General features: G+C 35.1%; 1 protein-coding gene across 3 annotated transcripts in view; it reads right to left on the bottom strand.

The window, feature by feature from the left end:
* GLRA3 (glycine receptor alpha 3) overlaps positions 1-25264 on the bottom strand; it is a 172585-nt gene that overhangs the window by 29903 nt on the left and 117418 nt on the right. For all 3 annotated transcript variants that reach the window (XM_017879147.1, XM_017879148.1, XM_017879149.1), the window contains 2 exons: positions 8992-9129; positions 3273-3487 (listed from right to left, as the gene is read on the bottom strand). In XM_017879147.1, coding sequence (XP_017734636.1) covers positions 3273-3487; positions 8992-9129 — 353 coding nt within the window. The remainder of the gene's footprint in view (positions 1-3272; positions 3488-8991; positions 9130-25264) is intronic.

Below are 25264 nucleotides of genomic sequence, written 5' to 3'. Positions count from 1 at the left end.
ATTAACCTTTCCCCCAACCTTGCCTATTAGTAACTATCATCTCTACTTGCCTAGTTACTTACTTGAATGCCACTCCTGCATTTCCCTGAATCTTCCGTGTTCAATTCATAAGCAAATCCTGTCTGTTTTACCTCCAAATATATTTTTTCAAAAACATTTACTTCTTTCTAAAGCCATCTGCTACTCTCTATCTCTGTTGTTACCAATCTTGCCAGACCATCATCTGCTGTGGACCACAACAGCTTGCTTGGTGGACTCCTTGCTCCCACTCTACCTCTTCCATCTGGTCTTCAAACAGAAGTCAGTGTAATTGCTCCCCTTATTAAAATTCATCAGTGGCCCATTGCTGCACCCAAATTAAACTCAATCCTTATGAAGTCCTATGAAGGCTTCCTTGATAGGCGCCATGGTCATTGCCATCTTTTCTCACTCTGCCCCAAGCACATGGTGTAAGAAAGCGCTCCTAAAGTTACACAACCTTGAAAATTTGCTTGGAATAGAATGTGTATATCACCTTCTTATGGTCACCTGATTCAGACACTGCAAAAATGTGAAAGAGTTCAAGTTTCATGGAATCAGTCACAGGCGTGTTCTTGTTTTGAGAGACTACATGCTTGATTTATCATGACATTGTAGAGGCTGATGCAATAGAAAATATCAGAGAGGAATATTAGCTCTGTAGTTCTCTAGAAGCTGGCTAAAGTACACTCTTTGAGATTTCATTCTCTGAGTCTTACTTAAGCAATTTCTAAGCTCGTTCTTATCTTACAGGAGATGCATTGACCCAGAGCCTAGACAAAACACTAGGCAAAGATCACAAATTAATGATTTATTGTTTCACTCTCCGATGTTTGATAGTCAATTTTCCTGAATGTAACTTTGTTTTCGTACTTCCTAAAAACTGTCAGTAGGTAAATTCTGGGTGTTTTAGTGACAAGACTTTCAGACTTCTGTGGGTTCTTTTGTGAGACTGAGAGCAGAAGATCTTGTGAGACTGAGAGCATGGTCTTATACATGTGTTTCTAAATGCAAGTTGTAAAGCCCTCACCTCCTGTCTCTCTGGCTCAATAAAGTCACAGAATCAGAATTGTATTTTTAAAGAGATTTTCTACTCTTTCGAATGGTCTCATCCAATAGATTAATTCTCTTTGTTTATCCTGGCTCCTTGGGGTCTGCCCTGCTAAAATTGAATGTAAGTAATTCATTATGCTAAACCTTTTATTCCTGACTTATCCTGAATTTTGAGATGATACAGTCAACTTCTTTTAAGGTATCACTTTCTCAATCAACTCTTTTTGTGGGTCAGAGTCACAACTGTCATCACGTTTTTAGATGTCATTGTCTCTATGATCAGATAGATGGAGAGGTTTTGTACACATGTATGTGTATAGTTGAACTCATGGCTGAAAATTTATTTCTTCTCTAAGGTCTTGTGGAAATTAAAGCCTTTTAAAAATGTCTCCTATTTCTTGAGAAAAAAATATGAAGCAGTCGTAGTCATTCTTCTTTTTTTTAAGTTGTACCTCAATTCCGTGTTTTTAATTTATTGCTTGCTTTATCTCTGCATCCTCTACTCACATTTCCATACAGCCCCAATTCTAGCTTACTCTCTGTATAAAAGCGTCTTTCTGTCCTTTCTTGTAGAAGCCACAGATTCTCTTTTTTCTGACTGACAGCATACAGACAAATGAGCTTTCATTTCTGTTTAGCTCATAAAGATCAGTGAGTAACTGGCGATTTCCTTTACAAATTAACCATGAAATTTCCACTATTACCAGATATTACTCTTGCAACATTTATCCTTATGTAAATAAGTATGGAGTCTTATTAGTTTACATTTATAAACAGATTTATAATTTTCACATAAACAATATTTTAGAAAACACTAGTTGATGCGAACAATTTTGAAAATACAATTACTTGTTAATAAAAGTAGACATTATTTTGAAAGACAACCATTAAATTTTAGTGAGGCAGAGCGTGTTAATATCATATTTTAATGATTAAATCCTATTTTCAATTTTTATTTATATAGGCATTTCAATCTAATAAATTGAATCACCGAATGAATTAGTAGAAAGGACTAAGGGAGCCATGACAATAGATTTATAATTTACTTGGTGTGGCAAGAAGATAGCATCAAATGCACACAAAAAAAGTTAATGTGATTTCATTGCACAGAAGTACTTCATTTCAATGGAAGCAATAGTAGAGCTTTTTGGAAGCTATGCAGAATTACTTAATTTAGATGACAGAAACTTCTTCTTAGACGTCATTTTAGGGGAAGAAAATAATTTTCCATTTCTATGCAGCTAAATAAATGAAAAGAGTTTTATTTCAGTATATCTTATGCAAAGCAATATTGGGTCTTTTACGAACCTCACAGAAGGAACAATTTTATTTTAATTCTGGCAGCTCAGCACGGATGAAAATTGTGGAATTAGATAAGGTCTCCTTCCTATTGACTTATGGTTACTTAAAAGCAAAAGGGAGGAATAAAAACACAAAAATAATATATATCATATTTGGCTCAGGATGCAGCACTATGGACACTCTGATAAAATACTTGTAGTATAATTGGCGTATGTCTTCTGGAAATAAATTTGGCAATATATATGAATGCATACAGCTATCATTGCAGCAATTCTGTTTATAAGAATATATGCTAAGAACATAACAAAAATATGTGTAAAGCTATGTGTGTGTGTATGTGTTTGTGTCTAAATATAGATATATATGTATATTTACATAAAATATGTGTGTATATAAATATAGATGATATGTGTGATATGTATAGACACAGGCACACACACACATATATACATAGATACTCATAAATATAACATTTATTATATAAATATTTATTATAATATCAGTCCTGAGAGTGACTAAGTAAATTATGGCATATCCATACAGTGGAGTACTATGCCACCATTTAAAACTACCATGTAGATTCAACTTAAATGTTTAATATATTTCTAAATATTTTAAAACCTATTGATACAAATAATTCCATAGTGTATAAGAGTATTATGATATTTAAATAATTGGGAATAATAACACAAAATGTGAATAGTGGATATCACTGGTTTGCAGAATTTTTTTCATTTATTTCTGTTTTACGTGTTTTCTGCTTTGGTTATACATTACTTTGAAAACCAGTAACGCCATTGAAATGCCATTGAAAAATATCTGACCAAAGCTGACAATGATATGTTTGCAAGATTATAAGTGTGTGTGCAAAGATGTGTATGCTCATTCGGTGCACTTACCTTTGGCAAGGAAGCTCGAGATCCTGAACTCTGTGTCGTCATCGTCAGCACAGTGGTTATCCCCAGAGCTACCCTGGCCGGTGCCGCATCCATGTTGATCCAGAACGAAACCCAGGATAGAATAACGATCAGGAGACTGGGAATGTACATCTGGATCAGATAGTATCCCATTTGTCGCTCCAGATGGAATCGCACTTCTATACACGTAAACTTTCCTAATTGATTGTAAGGTAAATGCAGCAATTAGTACAAATAGGTCTTTATTATGGCATCAAATATCACAATTTCTTCTCTTTTCTTTTTTTTTTTTTTTGGAGACAGGGTCTCACTCTGTCCCCCAGGCTGGAGTGAAGTGGCCTGATCTCAGCTCACTGTAGCCTGCGCCCCCTGGGTTCAAGACTTTCTCCTGCCTCAGTCTCCCCAGTAGCTGGGATTACGGCATGCACCACCAAACCCGGCTAATTTTTTTTTTTTTTTTTTTTTTTTTTTTTTTTTTTTTTTTTTTTTTTGGAGATGTGGTTTCACCATGTTAGGCTGGTGTTGAATTCCTGACCTCAGGTAATCTGCCCACCTCAGCCTCCCAAAGTATTGGGATTACATGTGTGAGCCACTGATCCTGGCCTCACAATTTAATTTTGATAAGGCTTCTGTCATAAAACTTTCCATGATAATGAAAAGAGACTCATATTGATTCCTGAAAAAATATTTTTCACTGTTAGCATCAAGAAGCAATGTAGTAAGAGAGTGTACTCTTGTAGGGAATAGTAGTAAACTTATTACTTCCGACTTGAAAAGTGCTTTACACTTGTCAAAATATCCAAATATTCATTATTTCACTTGATTACGACAATTGCTTCTGAGGCAGACAGGAGAAACAGACACTTGTTATGTAAAGATCTTCTTTACTCATTGACTGTTGCTGATGCTTTGAGTGCTTCTTTAAAGCCAGGTGCTATTTGTTCCGGAAGCCTTTCCATTTTCTTTAAAGTAAGTGCTAGAGGATAAATACAATTGAATACGAATGATTCCTTGACTAATAAAGCAAACAAGTAGGAAAATATATGTTTTTTCCCATTAATACTTTTGAAAATAAAAGCACACTTACTAAAAACAAGTGGGATCCATTTGTAGTAGATACGTATGCTTTTGTGTCTCTATTATTTACCTCTATTTTGGTGAGCAATACGTGGAGGAGTCAAGGATGGTTTAATAAACATTAAGTTGATATTTTTTGTTTGTGTCCTGTTCTACTCCCTACTCTATTGATACTGATTTATACTACTCTATGTTATCTCTCCTTTATAAAAATTGTTCTTCTAAATCACCACATTCTTGGTTTAATTGTTTTTATTCGAATTATTTTAGGAAGGATGAGGTCAGAAGGTTATTCTGCTCTTTAAGTAACATTCTGTTAGTTATCATGAAAGAAAGATGTTAAAGAGCAATTGCTGTCCTATTGCTAGGTAGGACTCAGTGCGAGGGACTTGGGCCATGCGTGATTGCACAGGTGAGGCAAGGGCACTATATCTGGATGAACCCATGCATGTGTTTCCAGAGCTTAAGTCTCAACAAAAGTTCATAAAGTCTGGGAAATGTAGGTTCCACTCTTAGGCGAATAGTAATCAGAAACATATGTGCAAACCATACACGATCCTTTTATCAATTTGTCAAATATATACAAAATGCCTAAAGATTCCTGAAACATATGAAAATACTTTAGATTTTAAAGTGCTATTAAATATAAAGATTTAAATTTTCTATGAAAATAATGAAATGGAATAAAACAAGAATAACTGAAATACATTGATAATATCAGTTAAATAACTCACTAAGTAATCTCGTAGCATAATTTGTAACAAATACTAACCATTCAGATACTTTTGTTTAAGTTTTCTAAATTTCGGGTGATTCTTAAGGAAAAAAATAAGCTCCATTGTGTTTTATTTAAAAGAATGTTTTCAAAGTTCAGAATCACTAATCATCAGAAAAATGCAAATCAAAACTACAATAAGTACAATCCCAGCACTTTGGGAGGCCGAGGCGAGCGGATCACGAGGTCAGGAGATGGAGACTACCCTGGCTAACACGGTGAAACCCTGTCTCTACTAAAAATACAAAAAAATTAGCCAGGCGTGGTGACGGGCGCCTGTAGTCCCAGCTACTCGGGAGACTGAGGCAGGAGAATGGCGTGAACTCGGGAGGCGGAGCTTGCAGTGAGCCGAGATGGCGCCACTGCACTCTAGCCTGGGGCGACAGAGGGAGACTCCCTCACGAAAACAACAACAACAACAACAACAACAACAACAACAACAACAACAATATGTTCTCTCGCTCCAATAAAATAACTACTATCAAAAAGTATCAAAAAGACAGAAAACAACAAATGTTGACGAGGAAGCAGAGAAAGGGGAGTACTTGTACAGCATTGGTGGGAATATAGATTAGTCCAGCTACCAGAGAAAAGAGTATAGGAGTTCCTTTAAAAAGTAAAAATAAAGGTACCATACGCAATACTGGGAATATATCCAAAAGAAAGAAAATCAGTGTATTGAAGAGATACCTGTTCATTGCATGTTTGTTGAAGCCCTATTCACAATAGCTAAGATAGGGAACCAACCCAAATGTCCCTCAGTGGAAGAAGGGATGAAGAAAATGTAGTATATATACACAATGAAATATTATTCAAACAAAAAAGGATGGCATTCTATCATTTGCAGCAACATGGATAGAACTAGATGATAAGCCAGGCATAGAAAGACAATATCCCATGTTCTCATGCATATGTGGGAGCTAAAATAATTGACTTCATGGTTGTAGTAAAGAGAATAGTGGTTTTGAGAGGCTGAGAAGAAGGCAGGTGAAGAGGTTGGTGAGTGGGTTTAAAAATACACTCAGAATGAATAAGTTCTAGTGTTCAATAGCATAATGAGGATAACTACAGTTAACAATAATTTATCGTACATTTCAAAATAGAAAGAAGAAAAGATTTGGAATGTTCCCAACACAAATAATTGATAAATATATGAGGTGATAGATATTCCAGTTACCCAGACTTGATCATTACAGATTTCATGTTTGTATTAAAATATCACATGTACCTCCAAAAACATGTACAGCTATTATGTATCTATAAAAATTAAAAAATGTTTTTACAATATTGCTGGGAAAGAAAATAAAGGGCTACACACATGAACACAAATATGCACCATTGCTTGTATATAAATAAATATACTCAGTGTATGTGGATCTGAAGAGATAAAAGAACAAGTTGGACAAAAAAACCCATCACTTATGCATGGCAGCAGACCCCAGAAATATAGTGATCAACAGAATCAATAGAATACAAACTTAAGACAGTGAAAGAAATATGCAATAAATAAGTAAACATAAAATTGAATGATACAATTTCAGATGGTGAAAGCAGAATTTGGGCGTTTAACACTTATTGTGACATATGGATGTTTCAAGAGTTGGCATTTGAATAACCCTGAAGGAATTGGGAGTATTAGACCTGGAACAATTTTGGGAAGAACTTTACATGCAGAAGGAAGAGCAAGAGCAAAGGCCCTGAGACAGACAGAGATGAGTTTGGAGTATATAAGCAAGCAAGTCATTGTGGCAGGTTACTACGGAGCAAGGGGAAGAGAGATAAAAGATTTTGGAGAAATTATTAGCAGGAGACAGATAATAGGATGCTGTAGCATATAACTAATAAATACTCTGGCATAGTGAAAATACAACTGAATATATCCTCTAATTTTGTGCAATTAATTTGTATATGAAAACATTTTTAACTTAAGTGTATTTCATTTTATGGGAGGAAAGGGAATTTTATAAATTTGGTCTTAGGTAACCTAGTATTGTTGTTTGTTGTATTTTCACAAGTAACATAAAAGGCATATGTGGAATCTAGGCCTATTATTGGAAAGCAAAAGAAGATTCCTGTGCATTGTAAAAGCAAATATGAAATGGAGTCTGGAATCTGAAGCAAATTAACCACATACTTGAATGAGGACTCTATGAGATGCTTTTATTCTCTACATAATTTGGGCACGTTATTCTGTTTCTGGACAGTACAATGCTTCTAGAATGTAAAGTTGTAAGGTCTCTACGATATCTCCTAAGATGTCCCATTCCTTGCTTACAGTAAGCATTCATAAATGTAAGTTATTTTCTTTTAAGCTGTAATAGCTCATTTGATAACTCAAGGGAGTATGCAAACTTACTTTACACTAAGGAAGTGTCTCGAGTCCCTCTGTCATAAAACTTCATTCCTAATTGATGCTTACACCTTCACCTCTTGTTCTGAGTTACATGGTATCTCCCTAAGATTCATGTCCACCCAGAATCTGTGAATGTGAACTGACTTGAAAATAAAGTATTTGCAGATACAATCAAATTAAAATGAAATTGTCTTGGATAAGAGGGGGTCCCAAATCCAACATTACTGCTGTCCTTATAGAAAGAGGGAAATTTGGACACTGAAACATAGACACATGGGGGAATCCCATGTGACTCTGGAGGCAGAGACTGAAATGATGCATCTGCAAGCTGAGAAACAAGGTTTTCCAGAAATAGGTAGTGAGGAAGAGACAGGGAAAAACTCTTCCCTAAAGCTTTGAGGGAAAGCATGGCCCTGCTGACACCTTGAATTTTGGATTCCTAGCCTCCAGAACTGTGAGAGAACACATTTCTGTTAAGTCACTCTTTGTGATAGGTTGTTAGGGCAGCCGGAGGAAACTAATATACCTCCGTAAGTCAACTCTAGGGGAGTTTTAACATCTGTCTAAGGGAACTGAGCAAGTACGGTGCTATTGACTTGCCTGCTCTTTATCTTTGTGTGGACATGTTAAACTTGAACTCCCTAATAAGTTAGATATCAGCTTCATCTCTGAGTGAAAAGGAAAACAGTAGTGACTTTTTGATCAGATATTGTGAATTTGCTAAGGAGATAAGAGAGAGTAGGGACTTTGTATAGTGAAAGGTCAGAGCACAGTTCTGAAAAATGCTGAGTCCACGATGAATCATAGTTACTGTAATGAAATGGTAAGAACAGCAGCTGATGCCAGTGTGAGGTCATGTAGTCACCACAATGGAGTGATGCCTCAATCATGGGCCATTTAATGGAATTCAGAGAATTCCATTACTTTCTAACCGCATGCATACATTCTAACTGTATAGTTAGAGTATTTTTTATGGAAATAGCCCATGTTAGTTAAAGCAACTGAAGAGAATTTGCCGATGTGCAGATACCACATTAAGTCTCTAAATTCTTAGTGTTGATAACTATATCTGATATTTATTTCAACTGTCTTAGTGTGAATAGTAGGTGCTTAGGTAAAAATAACAGTGAAATGCATGAAAATATGACAAAGGGAGAAGTTAGGCAAACAAAGTTTTCTTTTTTTTTTTTTTTTTTTTTTAGCAGAAACAGTGTTTACTGCCCAACATTATTACTATGTAATCATGAGCTTTTCATTGAAAATTATTTAAAGATAATTGAACACCAAGCATTACTTTGGTCTCATACAGACCAATTATTTAACAATATGTAATTAATCAAAGTATTGATAAGTTTCAAATGCATCAATTTTCTGCTATATGCCTATGCAAAACAATGATCTAAGAAGAGTTAAATAACTTAGCATTATAATGAAGAAACATCTGGATATCATAAAACCACAAGTAGTCAGTGTAAAGAACACTACTCAACCCCTACCTGTATTGTAATGTTTAGTGCAGTATCGTAAGTCTTTTTCTTCTTTCAACAGAAACTGGGGCAAAGTGAGTCCTTCTGCCACTTGTACAGGTGCCTCATCTTGCCATTCAAAAATGAGATCATTCATTGTGTACCCAACTAGGCAAAACATAATAAAACTATGAATAGTCTAAAAAGGGCATTCAAAGAAAAGAAATACAAATTACTTTATAGTCACATAGGATGAGAAGACCAAACAGTGTCATCTTATAGTAACTCTATGGATGGAGCTATTCATTGCCCAATTCCATTTCATAAATGTCTGTGGAATCTATTCATGTGGAACTCCCACCAAATAATATGAGAAAACAAAGTGGGCTTATTAAAGAAACTCGAAGGGACATGCATATACATTATTTCCTTGGGATGGGTAGCTACTGGATTAATTTGGTAATTTTCATTTTGATTTCATTCTGTCTGGTTTCTCCTTACTTTCAAATTATTCAGGACTTTCTCAACAAAAACTGAAATTGTCACTTGTTAGAAATTGGCTTTTTTTTTTTTTTTTTATGTGACGGGGTCTCACTCTGTCACCCAGGCTGGAGTGCAGTGGCGTGATCTCTGCTCACTGCAGCCTCTGCCTCCTGGGTTCAAGTGATTCTTCTGCCTCAGTCTCCCCGAGTAGCTGGGACTACAGGCACATGCCACCACACCCTGCTAATTTTTATATTTTTCATAGAGACAGGGTTTTACTATATTGGCCATGCTGCTCTCAAACTTCTGATCTCATGATCTGCCTGCCTTGGCCTCCCAAAGTGCTGGGATTACAGGCATCAGCCACCGTGCACAGCCAGAAAAATGACTTAAACTTAGTGTAAGAATAAATGTCAGAAATCTCTTAATTATATACAGATTGCTCAAGGATTTAGGCATGTTAATTTTACTTCTGTTGTGTTTTGAATCTCTCCAGAGTTGCATGTAGATAGCATTTATTTCTGTGCACTTACACCCAATTAGAAAATATCTATGAAAGTGGAGAGGAAGTGGAAATTTATGTTTTCGTGAAGATTTTGATACACATTTCATCATTTAGTGATTCACCAATTTCTTACATTAATTTGAATTAAGCATTTAATTCAAAGAGAGGGGAGCATTCATTATTGATATATATGGACTTTAAAAATTTCCATCCTTTATAAATAAAGAAAACAAAGTGGACTCATTAAAAGTATACCATGACATGTCAAAACTTGAAGGGACATGCCATGGTATACTATTTATAAATAGTCAAGGTTTGGGCCAGACAAATTATATTTTATCGTGGAAAATTTCAACTCCTTAAGCCATAATGTTGAATAGAATTGGAGTATTTTCTTTAGAATTTCTTGAACAGGCAAATAAAAGTTTATTATAGAATGCATGTATTTTCTTTGCTCTTTGGAACATCTACACCAGTATATTGCTGGCAGCTGTTGTATTTTAAAAAAAGTATATTTTCATTATCATAAAGGATTCTCTTTTCTCCCCTCATGAAAATAAATAACTTGGGGGGAAAAACAGACACACAAAGAAAATGACTTCAACTGTAACATCTGTGGGGGGAAAGTACTACCACATAATACCTCCTTGATTTAATCATTAAATAGGGACAGTTTGTGGAGGTGGAAACTCTTGCATATAATATCAGTGAATTCAGGACAGAATTGATTAATGGATTTTGTAATAGGTCAGCAGCCTTTAGGAAACTAGAATTTCCTATTTCTATATGGGAGGTACCTAAGAACTGCAGAATTTTGTCTTTTCCTTCCCTCTGAGTGAGAAGCTGTTGAAATGTATGTTTAAAGACTACTGCAGAAAATGAGTCAAAAGTGAATCGGACCTGTGGGGCAGAACTGTTGTTACTTTGATCAATGAGTTTCTTGATGCACAACTACCACCGAGGTAGAAAGAGAGAGGAGGCATGGTGTGGCCTCTGAACCAAGTCAAATGGTCGACATGTTAAAAGTAGTTGGGTGCAGTGGCTCATGTCTGTAATCCCAGCACTTTGGAAGGCCGAGGTGGGCCAATCACCTGAAGTCAGGAGTTTGAGACCAGCCTGGCCAATGTGGTGAAAGCCCATCTCTACTAAAAAACACAAAAATTAGCCAGACTTGGTGGTGGGCACCTCTAATCCCAGCTACTTGGGAGGCTGAGGCAGGAGAATAATTTGAACCTGGGAGGCAGAGGTTGCAGTGAGCCGAGATCGACCATTGCACTCCAACCTGGGCAACAGAGTAAGACCCTGTCTCAAAAAAAAAGAAAAGGCAGAAGCTCCAGGTCTGTGAAGCAGCGCAGAAGGGAAATGGTCCCAAACAAATTCTCGTGGAAACAAGCTTGTATTGTAGGGAAGAGGCTATGTGAGTGACTGGAAATGGCATGGAGTAGGTTAGGCTGAATAGAACACTGAGTAGGGAAAGGAACTGATCACCCTCCACCCTCCCCAATACCTGGGAAAACTCTCCCAGACACAGTGAAATCTGATCCAGCTGTGGTGGTAGTGACTGGAGCCAGATGCCCTACCACGCTTGACCCTTAGGTATACCTCACAGCATCCACTCTACAGGCAGTGGAAATGGTAGTAGCAAGAGCATCACTGACCAGATCTCTTTGGACTGTATGGGATTCTGCTGCTGAAGTTTTCAGCAGAAATATCATCAGCGTGATGGCTCATTATGAAGCAAGCACTATTTGGTAGAGTTTGTGAAGTCACTGAGATTGAAAGAAGCATGCATCTACATCTGAATTTTGACTCCAGAACAGATGTGAGAACCTGAAGGACTGTCCCATAGGCTGATGGATTTAACATGGTAGGGACTTAATACTTGCTTATACTAGAATACATTTATTTCATTGACCCCTGAAATTAATAATGATTTGATTGGTAATAATAGAAAGCTTTCACTTTCATTCATAAGTCCTTTAATATGTCCATTATAAATACCATTTTACTGAGAAAGTAGATGCACATTTCTCAAAGATTTAAGGATACTAAAATAGGCACCAATTCTACCTCCTGCTAGATAAGACATGTTTCTCATTCTTCCACACCTATAATCACTGAAGACAAAATATGTGAGATTGTGTCCCAATTTAGACAGATGAATGGAAAAATGACCTGAAATTTCATTTTGTTTTTATATTGTAAAATTTTCTCAAGGTGTTCTGTGAAATGAAACTAGCTTTATGAAATTCCTTCAAAGACAAGCTTTATTTAGTTGCTAATACAATTTATAGACAGTATATGTAGCTTGCTTTTGTTTCAAACAGTCATCCACATTAGTTTAGGTATGTGTATTTCATATCATACTATACCACTTCATTATGATTCAAAAAGTACTTAAGTTTGAAACCGGAAGGAAGATAGTAAGAGACAATGGTTGGGGCAATTCCTTTATTTGAGCAACTTACCGGTTGTTAATGATAACAACTAAGTGGTAATCTTGTCTCAACAAACTCTCAGACATAATTTTTAAAAATCAATACTTTTTCACACAATTCAAAATGTTTTAAGATCCTTATGCTGTTGGTTGGTAGATCTTTATACAAGTCTGAGAATGTTAAAGAGAACAGACTGGTTAATGAGATCAAGATTGTGAGCTGAATTACCTTATACCACAGTAAGCTTCCCAATGAATACTAATTTATTCAGGGAACAGACATTAACCCTAACCTCGTATGTTCAGTCAACAACCTCGTATGTTAGCTACCATAAAACACATAAACAAATGGCTTAGTGCAACCAAACGCTGGTTTTATCAAAGAGTTCTTCACTGAGTACCAACTGTATGGAAGATGTCCTGCTAGGCTTCAGGCAATGTGATATATTATTGCCGAGTAAAGAGTAAGTGGCATGGGAGACGCAGAAAGTGCTGTTTCCTTTTAGCACAGGGTTCTGTGATATCTACATAGGCCCCATTTGAGCTGGATCTTGAAAACAAGGCAGGGTCTGCATATAAAGTATGCAAAAGGTGAGGCACTTCAGGCTCAAGAAGCAGCAAAATCATTTGAAAGAAACTGCGAACTCCCAAGGTTTATAATAGCAATGGGAACCGCTTCATTTGTCTAGAGCCAGTTTGCATGAAGAAGCATATAAAGTGACAAATAATGTAAGATGATGTTAAGTTTAAATTTCCAGTTTAAAAGTTTGATCATTGGAATCTTTTGAGCAAGTGGCGAACCACAAAAATTGTAACTGAGTAGCATTACTCTAGCAGGATTCTTTCATGGAATTCACAAGGTCAAAACTGCTTTCACAATCATTTGCCTTTTTCATTGTGTCAACATTTGCCCTGATGTTGAAAAAACAATGGTGGGTAAAACTTCTAGTGCTTTTGCACAAATAAAGGGGCTGGCACCAAACTGTGCTAGGAGTTACTGTATTTTTACTGCCACATCTTGCAGCAAAATAATCCCATTTTATTTATGAATGTCTTTGATCCCTTATGAAACAGTAAATATCTTATAGTGAAAACAATGCCACTTTTAATTCAGAATGTTCTTGATCTTTGATGAAGCACTAACAATGATTAATTTTATTAAATTTGGACCCTATGTAAGTACCTTTTAATATTCTGTATGTCAAAATGGGAAGTCTGCACAAAATACTCAGCTGCAAGCTGTAATATGATTCTTTCAAGGAGAATCACTGGTGTCTTTGAGTTCCAAGCCGGGACTAGCTTGGGTTTTTTGTGAAATACTATTTTTTATGTGAAAAAAAATGGGTGGAAACTGTGGTTACTGTGCCTAGGTATTTGGCAGACCATTTTCTCAAAGATGGAGGAAGTGAACTTATCTGAACTTGTCATGTTAAGGGAAACAACAGACAGTATTTGCTGTCAATGATAAATTTTGAACTTTCAAGTCAAAGTTGGAATTTTGGAGAAATTGTTGTTACACCATGAGCTTGATAGCTTTCCAATACTTAAAGATTTTTGATGGGCTTGATGGTGACATCAACAAATGTGATATTTTGATGTGTACAATGAAGTGTGTCAGCTGTTTGGAAGATCTAAATAACTCATCAATCTGATATTTTGAAATGACAAAACATGTTTAAAAAGCATACACGACCCATTCAAAGTGCAAGATAGACAAGTTCGTTTTAACTTAAAAGAGTAGGAAGAGTTCATTGATATGATTTCCAATTCCACATTGCAATTAATCTTTAAGAGACTTAAAGATTTTTGCTTTCATAAGAAGGCAAAACAAAGCAAAACCAAAAAACGAAAACCCTCTCATTCTTCTGCAATGGTCCACAAGGATTATAAGTCAGAGGTAACATTTCAGTAGATAATTTAACCAAAATTGGCACATAATTAACTATGTGTTTAAAGGAGAAAAAGGAAAATTTCAAAGTTTTCAGTCTAAGTCACTGACAAGTAGCTATGCAACAATATTTGCTTGTATGTCAAACCTCATGACATTAGAGTAGCTTTCTTTGACCATCTAATAAAACACATTTCCTCCAGTTACTCTACCTTACCTATTTTCTGTGTATTTTTTCCATAGTACTTATCCTAACATTATACAGTATTATTCCTTTAGTATATATATTTTTTAATATATATTATTTATTATAATATATATAATGCGATCAGGTTTTGTAACTCTATCTATATTTTCTCACTCTTCTATCAGGTTTTCTCTCTCGTTTTTTTCCCACTTTGTCTGCCTAGATTTACTCTACTCTTTATAGAAAAAGAAATTTATTCTCTTTTAGTCAGTGGCATATTTTCTATTACCTAAAATAGTACATGGCCAGCATATAGCAGGTGCTTGAATATTTGAATTAGAAATAGAGAAGATATAAAGGGGAAGGAGGAATTGTGTGTGTGTGTGTGTGTGTGTGTGTGTGTGTTACTTTATTTTGGGTTGCCTTGAATTTGAGATGGTAGAAGAGGATGCAGGTGTTGAGCCTAAGAAGTCACAACATTGACTTATATGTTGAAGGTAGTTGAAATTGTGGAACTAGATATTGGAAATGAGTTTAGGATTAAAGATATAAGTTAAAAACCACTATCTACATATACTAATTAAAATTATTGATTGTTTGGAAACATCAGAGAGATAATATATAAATGAAGAGGAAGAGCTATAAAGAATCTTGGAGAATGCTTTGGAAGAGAAAAGTGATGACAGGAAAGTAATAATCAAAATAGAAAATCCAAAGAGGTACATTTCATTTAAATAGAAATAAGAGTATCTAATGGAATTGTCTGATCATAGTATTTTAAGGTGATAAGTTTCCCAAAAGCAGAGGCTGGGAAATCATTTTTCAGGAATATTATAAGAGACATTCAATGCTTTAGTTAAAACTAACTGGTTTAGTTAAAGTAGATGAACTCTAACTAAGGCTTTTCCAACCCTTTGGTTTTATAATATACTTAAGTATAGCTTTACAAATCTGTCTAAATAAAATGCACTATAAAATAAAACAATAAGAAGCATTTGGTCCTGTTATAGAAATAGGAAGACTGATCAAAGGAACCAAAGATAAAATTTAGAAATCTAAGTATGTATACACATTTAATAATTGTACTATTTGCAAGTATCACAGTAAGATAGTGGAATATCAAATGGACCATAGCAATGTGAATATCTGTGTAGCAGCAAAGTAAGATGTAGATGTAATCTTGAGAGATGCAGAAAAGGCCTCTGAAGCCTGACTTCTTTTTATTTTACATAAATGTATCGAGTACAAGTGTAATTTTGTTACATGCATAGATTGCTTAGCATTGAAATCAGTGCTTTTAGAGTATCCGTTACCCAAATAATGTATATTATATCCATTAAGTAACTTCTCAGCCTCCCCCTCTTCCTACCCTGTCAGCCTTCTGAGTTTCCACTGTCTATCATTCTACACTCTGTCCATATGTTCTTCAGCACTATTCACAGTAGCAAAGATGTGGATTATTTATGAATATAAAAAATGCTCTAGGCTAACCTTGAATGTAAACAGGCTAAATGTCCCACTTAAAAGGCATAGAGTTGTAAGTTGCATTTAAAAAAAAAAAAAAAAAAAAAAAAAAAAAAAAAAAAAAAAAAAAAAAAAAAAAGAATTGTAAATTTAATTAAAAAAAAAAAAAAAAAAAAAAAAAAAAAAAAAAAAAAAAGCAAGACCTAATGGTATGCTGTCTTCAAGAGACCTATCTCACAAATAATAACACTCACAGGCTCAAAATAAAGGGAGGGAGAAAAATTTACCAAGCAAATGGAAGGCAGAAAAAAGGAGGAGTTGCAATCCTAGTTTCAGAAAAAACAGATTTCAAACCATGGATCTCCATCAATGGATGACTAGATAAAGAAAATGTGGAACATATATACAATGGAATACTATTCAGCCATACAAAGAATGAAACTATACCTTTTGCATCAATATAGATGTAACTGGGGGCCATTATCTTAAATAAAACAAGTCAGACAAAAAAGACAAATACTGCATGTTCTCATTTATAAGTGAGATAAAACATAATGTGTACACATTGGCTTAGAAATTATTTAAACACCATAGCTTTATTTGTATATTTTGTTCTCTGTTAGAAGGGCCTACTTCTTTATTATTTTCAAAACTACCTTTGCCGTGTATAGACTTTCATATTTCAGATTAATATCCAATTGAAAATCATGTTAGGATTTTCATTTACACTGCATTGAAATTATGGCTCAATTCTGAGAGAATAACATTTTCACAATAATGTATTTAAATAACCTCAGAAATGCACAATGTAGATAAATCATTTGAAATAGAGTCCAAAATCAGATCTATGTGTGGAAATTTAAGGTAAAATGACACTTTTGTTTTGTAGTTTTATTTTTTATTATTGTATTTATTTATTCAGTTTTAAATTTTAGGTTTGAGGGTACCTTTGAAAGTTTGTTACATACGTAAACACATGTCACAGGGCTTTGCTGTACATATTATTTCATCACCTAGGTATTAAGTCCAGTATCCAATAGTTGTTTTTTCTGCTCCTCTCCCTTCTCTTCCTCTCCCACTTCAAGTAGATGACACTGTCTGTTGTTCCCTTCCTTGTGTTCATAAGGTCTTATCATTTGGTTCCCACTTATAAGTGAGAACATGAGGTATTTGTTTTTTTCTTCCTGCATTAGTTTGCTAAGGATAATAGCCTCCAGCTCCATCGGTGTTCCCACAAAATACATTATCTTGTTCTTTTTATGACTGCATAGTATTCCTTGTTGTATATGTACCACATTTTCTTTATCCTTTTATCCAACCTGTCATGGATAGGCATTTAGGTTGATTTCAAGTGTTTGCTATTGTGAATAGGGCTGCTATGAACATTCGTGTGCATGTGTCTCTATGGTACAATGATTTATATTCTTCTGAGTATATATCCAGTAATAGTATATATCCAGTAATATCCAGGTTGAATGGTAGTTCTGCTTTTAGTTCCTTGAGGAATGGCCATATTGCTTTCCACAATGGTTGAACTTATTTACACTCCCACTAACTGTGAGTAAATGTTCCCTTATCTCTGCAACCTCACCAGCATCTGTCATTTCTTGACTTTTTAGTAATAGCCATTTTGACTAGTGTAAGATCATATCTCATTGTAGTTTTGACTTGCATTTCTCTAATGGTCAGTGATGTTGAACTTTTTTTCATACGAAAAAATGTGCTGGCCACTTGTCTTCTTTTGAAAAGTGTCTGTTTGTGTCCTTTGCCCGCTTCTTAATGGGGTTGTATGTTCTCTTACTGTAAATTTGTTAAAATTCCTTATAGATGTTGGATTTTAGGCCTTTGTCAGATGCACAGTTTGCAAATATTTTCTCCCATTCTGTGGGTTGTCTGTTTACTCTGTTGATAGTCTCTTTTACTGTGCAGAAACTCTTAAATATAATTAGTTCCCAGTTGCTGATTTTCACTTTTGTTGCAACTGCTTTTGGTGTCTTTATCATGAAATCTTTGTCCATTGCTATGTCCGCGATGGTATTTCCTAAGTTATCTTCTAGGGTTTTTACAGAATTGGGTTTTACCTTTAAATATTTAATACATCTTGAGTTGATTTTTGCATATGGTGTAAGGAAGGAGTCCAGCTTCAATCTTTTGCATATGACTAGCCAGTTATCCCAGCACCATTTATTGAATAGGGAATCTCTTCCCCATTGATTGTTTTTGTCAACTTTTTCAAAGATCAGATGATCATAGATGTTTTGTCTTCTTTCTGGGCTCTCTATTCTGTTCAGTTCGTCTATATGTCTGTTTTTGTATCAGCACCCTTCTCTTTTGGTTACTCTAGTCTTGTAGTATAGTTTAAATTCAGGTAGCATGATGTCTCTATATTTTGCTTAGGATTGCCTTGGCTATTCAGGCTCTTCTTCGGTGCCACATGCGTTTAAAAAATTTTTTTTTCTAGTTCTGTGAAGAACGTCATTGGTAATTTTATAGAAATAGCATTGAATCTGTAAATTGCTTCGGGCTAACCTTGAATGTAAATGGGCTAAATGCCCCGCTTAAAAGGCACAGTGTGGCAAGCTGGATTTAAAAAAAAGACCTAATAGTATACTGTCTTCAAGAGACCAATCTCACAGGTAATGACACTCATTGCTCAAAGTAAAGAGATGGAGGAAAATCTACCAAGCAAATGGAAAACAGAAAAAGCGAGGATTGCAATCCTAGTTTTAGACCAAACAGATTTAAAACTAAAAAAGATAAAAAATGACAAAGAAGGTAAAGGGTTCAATTCAACAAGAAGACCTAGGTATCCTAAATATATATGCAACTACCACAGGGGCACCGAGATTCATAAAGCAAGTTCTTAGAGACCCACAAAGAGAAATAGACTCTCACACAATAATAGTGTGAGACTTCAGCACTACACTGAGAGTATTAGTCAGATCATCAAGTCAGAAAAGTAAAAAACATATTCAGGATGTAAACTTGACATTGGACCAAAAGGATCTGATAGACCTTTACAGCACTTTCCACCCAAAACCAGCAGAATATACATTCTTCTCTTCACTACATGGCACATACCCTAAAATTGACCATGTAATTGGACATAAAACAATCCTCAACAAATTACAAATTTAAAACTAATGAAATCACACCAAACACACTTTTGAACCACAGTGCAATCAAAACAAAAGTCCACACTATGAAAATTGCTCAAAAGCATGCAAATACATGAAAATTAAACAACATACTCCTGAACGACTTTGGGGTAAATGATAAAATTAAGGCAGAAATCAAGTTCTTGGAAAATAATGAGAACAAAGATACAACATACCAGAACCTCTGGGACACAACTAAGGCAGCGTTAAGGAGGAAACTGATAGCACTAAATGTCCACATCAAAAAGGTGGAAAGATCTCAAATTAACAACTTAACTTCACAATGGAAAGAATTAGAGAAGCAAAAACAAATCAACCCCACAGCTAGCAGAAGACAAGAAATAACAAAAATCAGAGTGGCTCAGATGGAAATCAAGCCACAAAAAAGCCATTCAAAATATCAAAGAATCCAGTGGTTTGTTTGTTTGTTTGTTTGTTTGTTTGAAAACATTAATAAAACTAGGCCACTAGCTAGAGTAATAAAGAAGAAAAGAGAGAAAGTCCAAATAAATATAATTAGAAATGATGAAGGGAATGTTACTACTGACTCCACAGAAATAAAAACAACCATCAGAAACTACCATGAACACCTTTACACACACAAACTAGAAAACCTAGAAGGGATGCTTAAATTCTGGACACGTACAGTTTCCCAAGACTAAGCCAAGAAGAAATTGATTCCCTAAACAGACCAATAACAACCTCCAAAATTGAATCAGTAATAAATAGCCTACCAACCAAAAAAAAAAAAAAAAAAAAAAAAAAAAAAAATGCCCGGGAGCTGATGGATTCACAGAATCGTAGTTCTGAATTTTACCAGATGTACAAAGAAGAGCTGGTACCATTTTTACAGAAGCTATTCCAAAAAACTGAGGAGGAGGGACTCCTCCCCAACTTATTATATGAGACCAGAATCATCTTGATACCAAATCCTGGCAAGGACACACACAAAAAAGAAAACCTCAGGCCAATATCCTTGATGAACGTCGGTGCAAATATTCTCAACAGAATAATTTCAAACTGAATACAGCAGCACATCAAAAAGCTAATACACCATGATCAAGTAGGCTTCATTCTCAGGATGCAACGTTGGTTCAACATATACAAATCAATAAATGTGATTCATTATGTAAATAGAACAAAAGACAAAAACCAAATGATTATCTCAATAGATTCAGAGAAAGCTTTCGATAAAATTCAACACTGCTTCATGTTAAAAACTCTCAATAAACTAGGTATTGAAGGAAAATACCTCAAAGTCGTAGGAACTATCTCTGACAAACATGCAGCCAACATACTGAATAGTCAAAAGCTGGAAGCATTCCCCTTGAAAACTGGCACAAGACGAGAATGTCCTCTATCACCAATTTTATTCAACATAGTATTGAAAGTCCTAGCTAGAGTGATCAGGCAAGAGAAAGATATAAAGGATATCCAAATAGGAAGAGAGGATGTCAAACTACCTCTGTTTGTAGATGACGTGATTTTATATCTAGAAAACCCCATAGTCTTGGCTCGAAAGCTCCTCCAGCTGATAAACAACTTCAGCAAAGTTTCAGGATACAAAATCAATGCACAAAAATCACTATCATTCCTACACACCAGCAACAGCCAAACTGAGAGCCAAATCAGAAAGGCAATTCAATTTACAATTGGCACGAAATAATAAAATAATAAAATACCTAGGAATAACCAGGCATGTGAAAGAAAGATCTCTACAATGAGAATTACATAACACTCCTTAAAAAAATCAGAGAAAACACAAACAAATGGAAAAACATATCATGCTAATGGATAGGAAGAATCAATATCATTAAAAAAATGATGCTTTAAATTAACATGGCAAAATTTTAATAAAAGATGATGAGAAAAAATTCTAGAAAAGGAGTGATGCAAAATAAAATCTAATTTTATTTAAAATACAAACATAATTTGTGCTATACAAGTTCTGGATTAAAATACGTGATAATATTTTGTAACATTGGCATGTACAAAGCATAACTTATTAAGAAAAACAAATTTAACTATACGTATATTTAAAACTTTACTGTGAGCCGCGCGGTGCTCAAGCCTGTAATCCAGCACTTTGGGAGGCCGAGACGGCGGATCACGAGGTCAGGAGATCGAGACCATCCTGGCTAACTACGGTGAAACCTCTGTCTCCTACTAAAAAAATACAAAAAACTGCGGGCGACGAGGCGGCGCCTGTAGTCCCAGCTACTCGGGAGGCTGAGACAGGAGAATGGCGTGAACCCGGGAGGCGGAGCTTGCAGTGAGCTGAGAGCGGCCACTGCACTCCAGCCTGGGAGCAGATCCAAGACTCGGCCTCCGTCTCAAAAAAAAATAAAATAAATAAATAAAACTTTACTGTGAAAGGTATGTAAAGTTAAAATGTGAACTAACATATGGAAAATAACATGCAACAAATATGATACAATATAATATAATATAATATTATAGAAATGAAAAGATAATTCTATATTAATGGTTTAAACAGGCAAGTTACAGAAGAAACAGCAATAGTTACTAAGTATGTAGGAAAAAAAGCTGAAACTAAAAGAGATGTAAATACAATAAAATACAATTTTATGTCCATGAGATTAGGTAAAAAACCTTAAATCTGACATAAACCGGCAATGTTAATATGAGTTTGGTACAAAAATGCTTTTAAATTTACTGTATTTTGTTTGAAATATCTTTTGGGTTTATAATCATTCATATAGTATATGTATATATACACATATGTATTCATAGAGACAAACACAAATGTATATGTATGACAGAGAGAGAGGGAGAGAAAGTAAGGAAGAGAAAGTAAAAGGTAACTGGTAATGAGGCAAACAAAGTAGCTAAGGCTAGAAAGGAGGATTGTGAGTAGAGGCTACTAATGCATTCATTTTGGTTTGTTTCTTAGTTTGTATTAAAATTTCCTAGCACAAACATACCAATTTTGAAGAAATCATTCAAATTTATTACATTATCACTTTTTAAAATCATAAAATCTTTAGTGGTTTAAAAAATAGCTTAAAAGGCTACACACGAGAAAAGAGGTTACACAAAACTTTGCACAGTGGGTAAATATATAAAAGAAGCACTTATTCGAAGGGAGAATGTGGGCTGTGAATACACTTAAGTTGAAAATGAGTTTAAAGATTTACTAATAAATTTTAGATTCACATTTCATTTTAAAAGCAAATCAGAATCATATTTGGTCTGGCTATCTCAAAACTTAGGCAGCGTTAGGGTGGAGACAGAGAGAGATTTCTAGTTTGACCCAGTTTGCCAATGCTTATGTTCTTAATTAGCAGCTGGAATTCAAAAAGCAGAAGGAAGAAAATGCTCACTCTTGGCACATGCTGACTATTGCTAGGAGAAATATTGCTCAAGTACATCTTATTGACCTGACAAGGAACAACTGCTATGTCAAAATGTATTTAACTAAAACATTTTTATTTATAATTTGTGCATTTCATTTGAATACTCTTATCATAAATCAGGCCGTTACATGTGGTTTCATTTAAATTATTGGTCCGGTAAATTATGTATCTTCTTAGTAATTACATTTTCTCTAAAACTTCTGGTACAGCTGACCTATAACCATTGTCTTATAAGACATTTTAACATATATCACAGACTTAAGGTTTCCCCCTCTCTCTTGGGAAAAGTGTGGATATATAATTTGTGACCCCAATTGCTCTTCTTAAATGACAAACACAACAATAACTTTGTTCCTATTTCTCAAAACTTCACAGAATTACCACACTTTGAATGCACAAAGTTTAAATTTTTCTGAGAAATTTCAATTAAAATCTGAAAATGACCTGACCCTGAGCCCATTTTAATGAGGGAAGGCATCGTGGTTGATTGGATTCCACTCTAGGAGAGGTTATAAGAGGGTCTTGCCTGAATACCTTTTTGGAATAAACTTCAGATCGTGAGAAAACTTTCTGTGTCTGCCTCCCAGGATATTGGAGGTTCAGATCTGCTCAAATTTGTGAAACAATCAATTCACCAAATAGGCCCCAAATCATAACCGACACTGTGAGCCAAACCACTTTAGCAGTATCTGAAAGTTGTGTAATGTTTTGAATAGAGAATAGTAAGGCAGTAATGCCTTGACTGGTCTTGGGTTTTTTTTTTTTTATCTTTGATGTATTTATATTTTTTTAAGAGATAAGGTCTCACTCTGTTGTCCAGGCTGGAGTACAGTGAAGCAATCATAGCTCACTGCAGCATCGAACTCCTGGGCAAAAGTGATCCTCCCAAGTAGCTGGGACTACAGGCAGGTGTCACCATGCCCAGCTACTTTTTTGGGTTTATAAATTTTTTGTAGAGATGGAGGTCTTGTCATGTTCAAAGTATAGCCATATACAAACATAAAATGTACCATCCACCGTTTTAAGCATTCAGTTCAGTCGTATTTGGTATCTTCACAATGTTGTACCAGCAATCTCCCAAACTATTTCATCTTGCAAAACTGAAACTCTAGATTCATTAAACAACTCTCCATTCTCCACTTCCTCTTTCCACTGAGAACCACCATTCTACATTTTGCTTATATGACTTTAGCTGCTCTAAATTCATATATAAGTAGATTCATACAGTATTTGTCTTTGTGTGACTGGCTTATTTCACTTAAGAAAGTTCTCAAAGTTTATCTATGTTATAGTATATGTCAGGATTTTCTTCCTTTTTAAGTTTGAATAATATTCCATTGTATGTATATAATATTTTGTTTCTCTACTCATCCATTGATGGAAATGGGTTACTTTCATATTTTGAAACATAAAGGCAGGTAACTTTATTTAGAATTTTCCAGCCTCCAGAACTGTGAGCCAATACATTTGTATCCATTAAAAATGACCTAACTTGTGGTGGTGTGTCACAGAAGCAAAATACAGACTAAGGTATGGATTTTACCACAATCAAAAGCTAAAAGAAGAAAAGACTGGTGACATTTTGGGGGAGGAAATAGATGATGGATGCACAGTGTGCGGAAGACCTTGTGGTATCATGACATGAGTTGAAAGTATAACCTGGGTAAACACAATGAATTAGCCTTCAATCGTCTTTGCAGTTATGTAAGAGACGAGAGGAGTCATTCTGAATAACCAACCTGATGTTTTCTTGAATGGATCTTTGGGTGAAATATGGCTACAAGTGAGCTATATTAGCTGCATTGTAAAAAATATGACCATATTATTGACTGTCATTAAGAGAAACAAAGAGATCACTGTCTTAATTTTTGCTAGAATTTCTAGTGATAATAAGTGAGGGATGAGAGGCATTTTCCCGTCTACATGGAACTTGCATGTAGTGGGTGGTGGTGGGGTGGGCAATAAAAATGTTATCAGAAATAAAATAATCACTTCAGATGGTGATATGTATTTTGAACTAAATTTGTAATTTAATGGGATAGGAAGCAACTGGGGAGAAGAGAGCTAACTTAAGAAAAGAGTATCAGAAATGGCCTGGTGTCTTCCGGAAACACATTTTAGGCAGAGAGAAGAGCACAGTTTTATTTGACATAAGGATTATGGTAACCACATCGTTAATAACCACAAAAGCACAATGTTGAAATAAATAAACAAGCATTTCATTTGATATCAAACACCTTTGTTAGCAACTTGTCTGAAAAAGTATACAAAAGTGAAGTAAAGGTGGTAAATGATAAGCCAAACAGAATACTGAAACCAAATATAACAATAAATATTTTCTTGATGTATTCAGGCGATACATTTAATTGTATCTATATTGAAGTTGAAAATGCAAACATGAAAGGGATCCCTGGGTTCCATAAGAATAGGAGGGAATAGGAACACTGCTTGAGGAGGACAAGAGAAAGATAAACGTTTTATCTATATCTTCTCTCTGAAGGAAAATAAAATTCCAGAGCATGGATATGTTTGCAGATGAGATTGCTGATGCTGAATGGAATCTCAGAGGGGTGATAAAGAATTTTGCAAAGCTGCTAAGAGATTAATGTTGAGAATATTTTCAAGTTTATTAACAGGTAGATTCTGTGAATTAAAGGAGCTTAACACCAAATCCATACAATTCTAGAGTAGTTAAGATTACATCTGGGAGCAGGTAGAGCAGGAAGCTGTGGTCAGTAGGAGCCAGAATTGGGGTCATAAAGGAAAAGCCATGCTACATTTATATCATATTATACTCTAATTAC

This window comes from Rhinopithecus bieti, unplaced genomic scaffold (assembly GCF_001698545.2).
Source record: "Rhinopithecus bieti isolate Rb0 unplaced genomic scaffold, ASM169854v2 scaffold_9996, whole genome shotgun sequence".
Classification (NCBI taxonomy): Eukaryota; Metazoa; Chordata; class Mammalia; order Primates; family Cercopithecidae; genus Rhinopithecus; species Rhinopithecus bieti.
The sequence above is the reverse complement of the archived record's forward strand: the minus strand, read 5'-3'. Positions and strand labels throughout refer to the sequence as shown.